The 9,729-nt window shown below is 35.9% G+C and overlaps 1 protein-coding gene across 1 annotated transcript; it reads right to left on the reverse strand.

The window, feature by feature from the left end:
- Window positions 1-8,312: 8,312 nt before the first annotated feature.
- LOC136814734 (uncharacterized) lies at window positions 8,313-9,729 on the reverse strand. Its single transcript, XM_067071155.1, has 2 exons — window positions 9,600-9,729; window positions 8,313-9,061 (listed from the first exon to the last, which is right to left on the reverse strand). The coding sequence occupies exons 1-2, from the start codon at window positions 9,727-9,729 to the stop codon at window positions 8,313-8,315; spliced, it is 879 nt and encodes a 292-aa protein (XP_066927256.1).

A 9,729-nucleotide genomic window follows, 5' to 3' on the forward strand; every position in this document is an offset into this window, starting at 1 on the left:
GATCAACAATTTCTTTATAGTTTTAAAAGAAGTTTTTAATGTTATCGGGAAACTTACGAGAGGTAAACTTCTTAGAAAAGAAATAGTAGGAGTGGTATCTCTATTTATATTTTTATTACCTCCATGGAACAATACTGTCTGGTTTACGTCACGTCAGTGCACGTCACAAGATCTTTGTTGTATTAGGGGGGGGGGTCAGGGTCCAGGATACCAACCCAGGGCCCAAAAACCTAACTTTTTGAGATTTGAAAGTAGTAGACACCACCACCCCCTAAATTGGTATCAATACAAAATTGAAAACCCCAGTTTTCTGAAAAAGGGGGGACCCAGCCCCCCCCTAAATTGGTATCGATACCAAATTGAAAACCCCAATTTTCTAAAAAAGGGGGGACCCACCCCCCCCCCCCTAAATTGGTATCGATACCAACATGAAAATCCTGATTTTTCTGATTGGGTCCCCCCCCCAATCAGTAAAAATGCAAGAAGTTATATGCATAGGATACTGCATACAAGGGACGCTAAACAAAATCTGTGGATGTTTTTATTCAAAGAACATTCCTCTTATTAACCACTATTGTAACAATCACCTTTTTTGTTGTTACTAAAGTATATTCTCTAAGTCTTATTTTCAAAGGATTCCAAATAATGATTTGACACGATGTATTTAAGGGGTTCGCTATTACTTAATTTCCCTTAGATTCTTTTCTTCTTCCTTTAAATTCAAATTCGTAATTACAATAAAAGAGTACGTTTAGTGCAGGCTGATGGCCTCGCTATTTGTTTCTTAGGCTGATGGCCTATCTTCTTTTGATTTATTTCTTCTCTATTCGCTTGCTTCCCCTTGACTGAGCTCCTTGATTTCGACTCCTGTATTTATACTGTTTTCGAGGTGGTGGAGCGCCACTCCTTCTTTTTGTTTTTCCCACGGTTTCTTGTGTTTGATGAAGAACGTTGCTCCGACGTTGCCTTGTCTCACCAGGTACGTATTGTTTTTAAGAATTTCGTGTAACGCAATTTGCGGTTAGCGTTTTTCCATTTGCTAGGACTTACCCAAACCTTTTTCTTGTGGAATTTATAACACTCCTTATTTGGGCTTTACGGATTATCTTTTCTTTCGGTTGAGTGGATCGTTCTGTAAACGTTTATCTAAAAGTTTGTTCTCTTAGTTTGATTGGTGGATTCTTTGCAACATTAGGTAATGTTTTTGTCAGGTTTGTATCGAAAATCTCGTGCTTACGTAGTTGGTGGTTTGGTCTTTACCGAGAGGAATGTTCGAATTCCAGGGATTATCTTTTTTCTCACGGTTGGTCGAATCGTTCGTTAAACGTTTGTTTTCAGAGTTCATTCTAAATTTTGATTGGTGAATTTACAAAATTATTTGATTGGTTGTATATTTGGAGAATAGAAGGCAGCTATCGTCGTTGTTAGCTACGGCCTTTGATTGGATAACTTTTATTAATAGAGGTTATAACTATAGAATAAATATGCTATTTACATTTAGTAAAGGATGTACTCGTGACACTATTTATATTATGTACCACACTTTAGACTCCTGAAAATGAAAACTTTTTGGAACCTACCCCGGTGGAGGTCCTATAAATTAACCTGTGTTTGTTCGTTCGTCCGTCCGTTCGTTCGTCTGTTACCAATTTTCCTCAGGATTGAATCATAGGAATCTTTTGATTTTTGGTACAAAGGTGCAAAATGGTAGTGGCCAAAATGTGACGGAGCCCAATTTTCGAGAAAAAAAAATTTGGTTAAATTTGGGCCAAAAAACGGGTTTTTTGGACTTTGTGAAAAATTGAATCATTAAATTTTTTTGATTTTTTGCATGAAAGTAGGTTACCATCAAAGGTAAAAGATGGCTCAAGCAGAAAAATTTTGCAAAAAAATTTTGTTGGCTCAAAAAACGCATGTTTATCTATAAGAATCGCTATTAATAAGCATACATCAATGTTCTTAGTCAAATTACTCAATTTTTTAATGAGATAGATGTTTTTTTTTGCTCATGAGGGCTTACTTTTGAATAGTATGTGTGTTTAAGACAGGAAATTTTAGTTGCTCGGGGTGTTCTTATAGAAAAACTGGCCAAATTTGATATTTTTTATAAGCACATTATCAATTACTTAGGTATTAGCTTTTCTCGAGATTGGCTTTTTCATTCTTTATGATATTTTGCACAAAGATGCATAACTATAAACCTTCGAATGTGACGGAGTCCGATTTTCAAATAAAAATGTTATTGGGCAAATTTGGGCCAAAAAACGGCTTAAAAACGGGTTTTTGGACTTCGTGAAATATTGGATCATTGATTTTTTGCATGAAAGTAGGTATAAGATTGCTCAAGCAGATTTTTGTAAAAAAAGATTTCGGCTCAAAAAACGCATCTTTATCTATAAGAATCACACTATTAATAAGCATACATATCAATGTTCTTAACCGAATTACTTAATTTTTTGATGAGATAGATGTTTTTTTGCTCACGAAGTCTTGAATATGAAAGAATATTTCAAGAGCATGCAATTTTGGTTTCTAAACGTTTTTTTATAAGAAACAAACGACTAATTTAAATAGATCGTCACTATTTGTGTTCTGAATGATTGTTTAACGGTCACGTCACGTAGATATCAATTATAAATGTGTTAAATGCATAACCAGGTAGGTCCATAAAAGTATCACTTGTTTTTTCTCATTCTAGCACAATGTAAATTAAGTTTCTTGAACTAAATTGGCAAAATGTATCAAATTCATAAAACTAGTTGGTAAACTAGACTAGATAAAAAACTCATTGTATTAGGCACGCCTAGAGTCTTTGTAACATAGCCTATATGATGAACGTTATGTACAGAAAAGTTTTATCACGACTAAAAAAGTTCTAAGACTTGATTCAGTTTGTTCAACTCTAGTTTTGAACGAATTTTGGTTGATTGAAAGGATTGAGAGCAGCAAAAGTTAAATAAAAATTTAATTTCAATTATAGAATGAAGAATGCTTTTATATGGAATCAGGGTATAGTGTAAACGATTCAAATAAGTTTTTATACTTACATTATACAACATTTTAAGTCAGATACCAATTTCAAATTCAGTAAAAACTAAAAAAAGGGGGACCCACCCCCTCAATTTGGTATCGATACCAACTTAAAGATTCCCTAATTTTCAAAAAAAGGGGGACCCACCCCCTCATTTTGGTATCGATACCAACTTGATTTTTTTGAATTTTGAAAGAAAATTGACCCCGGCCCTGGGTTTGGTATCTGGATCCTGACCCCCCCCTGGTTGTATTCTAAAGAGTTATAATCAGGGGGGGGTCAGTACTAAAATGTCAGACATATATGAGTACTAAAAGGATTTTCAAGAATTTCTTGCATACCACCATCCCATTTTAGAGAAGTTGTATTTTAGTACCCATGTACTAAAATTATTTTGAGCAATTTAACATAGATACCACCCATTTTTTGCCCTTTTACGAGTTTAAATTTACCAAAATGGGGTCATTGTTACAAACCTAGTCGAATTTAGCGCATCAATCTGCAAAATGATATAATTTTATTACTAAACTGTGCTAAACTGTACATAAAAATATTTTTAAAAAAAGATTTAAAAAATTGGAAAAATTCTGAAAAATTTCTGAAGATTTTTTCGAAAATTCCTGAAAAAAAAATCAAATTTTTTCCAAAATTGTTAAAAAAATGTTCCATTTTGGCTGATTTTAGAACAAAATACTATGATTTTTCAAATATTTCTTTAAGGGACCACCTTTTTGGTATTTTAGTACACATGGTACTAAAATTATTTTTGAGCTTTTTTGCAGTACCACCACGTCACTAAATGTCATGATGTCTGAAATTTTAGTACCGACCCCCCCTGTTATAATAGGGTTTTTGAGTGTTACTGTTCTTGTTTGGATCCTTTTCATTTTGTTCTAAATGGTGCATTTGCTGTAGCAGAACTATTATCCAGATGCTTTAAAAGGTCTGGATTAATTTTTTAGTATTGCTCTCAGCAGTTTCGATAGCCCTTGTAACTTTGGGATTGGAATTGAAGATTTCCCATGTAAAAAGTTATGTTGTATTAATCCCGTTATACAAACGTGAATGCTAAAGTATACTTTTGACTATAAAAGTGTCTTTTTAAATTAATTTTTTAGTATTGCTCTCAGCAGTTTCGATAGCCCATACAACTTTGGGATTGGAATTGAAGATTTCCCATGTAAAAAGTTATGTTGTATTAATCCCGTTATACAAACGGGAATGCTAAAGTATACTTTTGACTATAAAAGGTCTTTTTGGATTAATTTGAGTATTGATCTCGGCAGTTTCGATAGCCCATATAACTTTGGGATTGAGATTGAAGATTTCCCACATGTAAAAAGTAAATGTTGTGTTTCACGTAATACCTTATTATACGAATATTACTAGTCATTTTATTAAAACCAGCCGTGGTGTCCTTGAAAAAGCTAATCAAATTCGTGTTAATTTTTGGCGTGTTAATTTCAAGGCCGTTGAATACTTGGTACAAACGGGAATGCTGAAGTATACTTTTGACTATAAAAGGTCTTTTTAAATTAATTTTTAAGTATTGATCTCAGCAGTTTCGATAGCCTTTGTAACTTTGGAATTGGAATTAAGATTTCCCATGTAAAAAGTAAATGTTGTGTTTCCCGTAATACAAACGGTAATGTATACTTAAGTATACTTTTGACCATCAGTGGTGCGGTTAGGTTATTTTTCACCTGTAAGTTCTCACTGCTCGCTGTTACCTCTTGATAGGGTTGTACGTCCTTTCATTGTCGTTATAGTAGAAACAAGTAGTTGTATTTATGATCTTGTTTTTTAATGAGGAACTTTCAGCCATAGATGATTTTGAAATTTGTTTTGAATACGGTATAGTTTGTCCGATTGTGTTGACCAAATTTACACCAACTTTTTTCACAAGATTTCTTCTAAGCCAAAAGTGCTTGATCAAAGCATAGACATAAGAAAGCCGAAAGCTATTAATGGTTTAAACATTAACAATAAGACTTGTATGGTTTTTGACTTTAGTTTGTTGACCTCAAACAGAAAAAGCAATTTTATTTCCCCAGTGATGCCTGTCAAACCTTTGTAAATTGACAGCATCACTCTTTACAAAAATTTGAATCAATCAAGTCTCGTCTGGAAAACCTATCACTATTAATTATAATTCCAGACAGGAGCCCATTTGTTAATTTCTCCGAGAGATAAAATGTATGTAGCTATAGGTCTGCTAGCCTTTACTAGACGTCACCCGCGTTTTTTCACGCAATTAAAAAATCCCGGTTTTTGGTGAGGTGCTCACTATAGGTTTGCTACATTGCTAAACAGTACTTCCAGTGTTTTTCTTTTTATTAGATCCATTTTCCCGAGGCATTCCGTTATGTCAACATTCGAAACCACTTTTAAATGAAAAATGTAATCGTGTAATCCATTATATTACACTATAATGTTTCAAAGGGTATTTCATCCCATTTTCGATAGACCATCATGTAATTGTAGGTGTGGTATTTCTATTATTGAATTCAAAGTAAGCCTAATTTTATCTAGATAAAGCTCTGATAAACCTGAATTTTGTTATATTTCTTGTATATATAACAGGTGGAATCGGAGAATGTATTTTTTGTTTGACGATGGTTATTGTAACTGTTGCTTTCATTTCAGGAAGAGACACTTTTCTAGAGCTCCATGTTAGTGTTATTTTTCAGCAACGGTTCAGAAAATGCTTCTATGTAATTTTGGATCATATTTTAAAGGAATTTTCAATAGCCAAAAAGGTTCAGGGGCTATTGCGATAGTACGACGAGATTATGTGTATAAGTATTGGTCTGCTCACCGCAGATGCATCTTTGATTCTCTATGCTCTAAAATCAAAACGTGAAAGATTGTCAGCGTGAAACCAGGTACTGTATTTCTAGGGGGGGATGTTATTTTGCAAAAATGGCATAAATTCTTAGCCCATTTGTCAAAAGTTGCCTTTGGGTATAAAAAGAAGAAAAAATTATGTTAAAACCCTGTGGTACCCTTTTCAAGGTTGCCACGGGCAGGGTGCCACCGTGGATCCGCCAGCAAAATCGAAATTTCAAAAATTTTCAAAACATAGTGAAGTGACCCCTCATTTGAAAGGTATTTTCATGCTGGTTAAGAAAATCAATATAATGAGGTTGAATAACACTGTCACAAAAAGTAATTTCCAACAGTTGGCAAAATTTTGAGGATTTTGCTAAAAACGCAATTTTTTGATCGTTTTTCTTAAGTTACTTCTTGTGAGAGTGTCTTTCACCATTACAATATTGATTTTCTTAATCAGCATGAAAATACCTTTCAAATGAGGGGTCACTTCGCTATGTTTTAAAATTTTTTGAAATTTCGATTTTGCTGGCGGAGCGGCGGTGGCACCCTACCCGTGGCAACCTTGAAAAAAGTTCCACAGGGTTTTTACATGAATTTTTCTTCTTTTTATACCCAATGGCAACTTTTGACAAATGGGCTTAAAAAATTAGTCCTAACATCCCCCCCCTAGTATTTCTACACGGCTTTTTTAGATATCAGTAAGTAAGTCTGCGACCGCAGTCGTAGGTGTAGGACTCCTCTTTCGATCATCATCATCATTGCTCGACCGCAGTCGAGACAATGGATTCCACTCGCTGGCGCCAGGAGCCGCGGTTGCGCATAGCAGTGCCCAGGTCGCTAAGATCAAGGCCTGTATCCCTGCTCACCACATCCGGAAAGGTAAGTTTTCTCGATCTCTGAGCCACACGTTTAGGTTTCCAAAGCAATAGGGAGGAAATAACCTCAGATGAGGCACGGAAACAATGACCAGCAAATTGAACGCGCTTGGCTTTAAGGAGGAGAGAGATTGGTTTCAAGGAACCGTATATGGTGCGTTTTGTTGGATGGTCACGCCAAGAGAGATTTTTAACCCTTCTCAGAAGTCTGGTATGGTACCGTCTAGTTGCTTTTCAAACTTTTTGGTAAGGGACCAGGTTTCTGAACCATACATAAGAATTGGCTCAATAGTTGACTTGAAAATTTTAACTTTGAGACTAGAGTCGATGAAGGAAGATGACCAAATACTATGCAGCTTATTGCATGCACTCCAAGCTAAACCTTTGCGAATTTTAAAGTCTTTTTCAGAAGAAGAGATGTAAGAACCAAGATATTTGTAGTCTTCTACCTTTCGTAGGTTTGTACCAGATATTGTTTTAATATTGTCTGATAATTCGTTAACATTAAGAGTCAAATATTCGGTTTTGGACTCATTGAGGTATAAGCCTGTACAGTTTGCAGCAGATTCAAGAGCAATTAGAAGATTTTGTGCATCCTCTAGGGTAGAGCTGATAAGTGCTATGTCGTCAGCAAAGTCTGTATCTGTTAAATGAACGGCAGGATTACGTGGACCAAGCCTACGTTGAAGAAGAAAACCGCAGCTAGATATTTTATCAACAGAAACGCGCATAAGGTAATCGACAACTAGAATAAAGAGAAATGGTGCAAGGGTATCACCCTGGAGAATACCAGCTAAAATAGAAAAAGTTGAAGTCTCGCCATCAGGTGTTTGTACTGAAGATTTTGTATTAGTGTACAGAAGTTTTATGGCATCAATGATCTTTTGAGGGATGCCGTAAAGAGAGAGAATATCAAACATTAAGTCGCGATCAACCGAATCAAAGGCTTTTTTGAAATCAACAAAAATCAAAATTGCTTCAAGATTGAAGTTTCTAGCTTCCTCTAAGATTCGTCGAAGAGCAAGAACTTGGCTTAAAGTAGAACGACCACTTCGAAAACCGTTTTGATTTTTACGAAGAATGGGTTCAACATGAAGCCGTATTCTATTTAGAAGAAGCTTATTATAGATTTTTGCTGCGATTGGGAGAAGAGAGATACCACGATAGTTTGTGGCAAGACTAAGGTCTCCTTTTTTTGTTACTGGAACTATGGTCGATTTTAACCAGTGTGTTGTACAAACTTTGTCTTCAAACGCGAGGTTGCAAAGCTTTAAAAGGATATCATGAAAATTTCTGTCCTTCCAGATAATAGGTGGTATGTTATCTGGACCGAGGGCCTTGCATGATTTTGTTGTGGAAAGGACCTTTGTCAACTCTTCCATGGAAAAGAAAGTAGATTTATCTAGAGGGGGGGGGAGATTTGCTCTCGTGGGAGAAAGTTATTTGTTGCTAACACCGGTTTTTTACCCAAAAGATTTTTGAAATGCTGTAACCAATTATCTAAGCGTTTTTATCCGAGCCACCTTTCAGCTGGATGGACGGTTTTGAGTTCTTGCCACTTAGTTTTTGTACTACTTTCCAACCATCGCGACAGACATGTCCTTCAGCTGAGTATCAATAAAAGAAACTTGAGCCTCTAGGTAGGCCTCGTCAAGTTTAATCTTGGCAGAGTTAAGTTGCTCCTTGCGCCTCTGCGTTGGTGCTGCATTATACAAAGAGGAAGCTTTTGTTAGAATTTCTCTTGCTTTCTTGACTAAGGGACATTCTTTTGGGTCTGATTTAGCTCGTTTTTGTTTTCTTGGAAGTTGCTCTAGGGCAACTTTTTCTGTGGAATCTTTAAGACAAGAGTACGCTAGCTCAAAATTATCTTTGGTCAATTCTTCGTTGAAAAGAGTAGAAAAACGGTTAAAGACCTCAATTCCAATTATGCTACAGACTTCAGGATTTGTAGAGGCTCTTTTCCAATCTATTTGTTTTAAAGGATTAGTTTTGGAAGGTTTGGAAGAGCGAAGACTAAGTTTGACCTTAGAAGATACGATGCGATGATCAGTACTCACAGTAGCAAAGGAAGAATATGCTCTTGAGTCCTGTATGCTATTACGCCATTTTTTCCGGAAAAGGATATAGTCGATCTGTGCTTTATCGCTGTTTGGATATTTGAAGGTCCAGAGATGATTAGCACATTTCATGAAGGAGTTATTTGAGGAAAAAAGGTCAAATTCTTGTAGAAGATCTAAAAGGTATTCACCATTACGATTTGTAGCCTTGTCAAATGAAAAAGGAACATCAGGGTATGCAAGTTTGGCATTAAAATCACCGGCTATGGAAAGAAAATTATGCCTTGGAATATGGCTAAGCAAATTTAAAGTGACGAATAAAACTCCTCATCATCTTCCTCGGGAGCACTGTTGTGGGGGCACACACTACTGTTAAAACTGGGTTGCTGGAAAATTCAGCAATCACGATTCTAGGTGTAATTTTTTCAATTCTTATTAAGTTGCTGGCTGCTCTAGATGAAAGAAGAAAGCCAATCCCTCCAACAGAAGCGTTAACCGTGTTTTTTGTTGCAGATGAGGTGATAAGCTGGGAGGAAGAAATTGAATTGTAAATTAAATCATCGTCAGGGTGTAATATTCGACGTTCTTGAAGAGCAATGATGTCTATAGAGTTATTAGACATGGAGAGTACCAGTTCATTAAGTTGTGTTGGTCCGCTTAGTTTGGTAACGTTAAAAGTACTGATTTTTAAGAAGTTAGAACACGGGTTAGAACATCTTGAAAGTTTTGTTGGTTTTGATTTTGATTGATCAGGTTCAATCTTATCTGGAGAGACCCTCCCATTGAGGTTTAAGATCTCACCTTCATTGGATCCCAAGGTGGAATCAAAGAGAGAAGAATGATCGAGAGAAGCTTGACCGGTAATCAAAGGCCTATCCCTGTTAGGGACTACCAATAGATCCCGGACCCTGGAGCTGTATGAGAAATCCAT

Source organism: Clytia hemisphaerica, unplaced genomic scaffold (genome assembly GCF_902728285.1).
Source record: "Clytia hemisphaerica strain Z4C2 unplaced genomic scaffold, Clytia hemisphaerica genome assembly, whole genome shotgun sequence".
NCBI lineage: Eukaryota > Metazoa > Cnidaria > Hydrozoa > Leptothecata > Clytiidae > Clytia > Clytia hemisphaerica.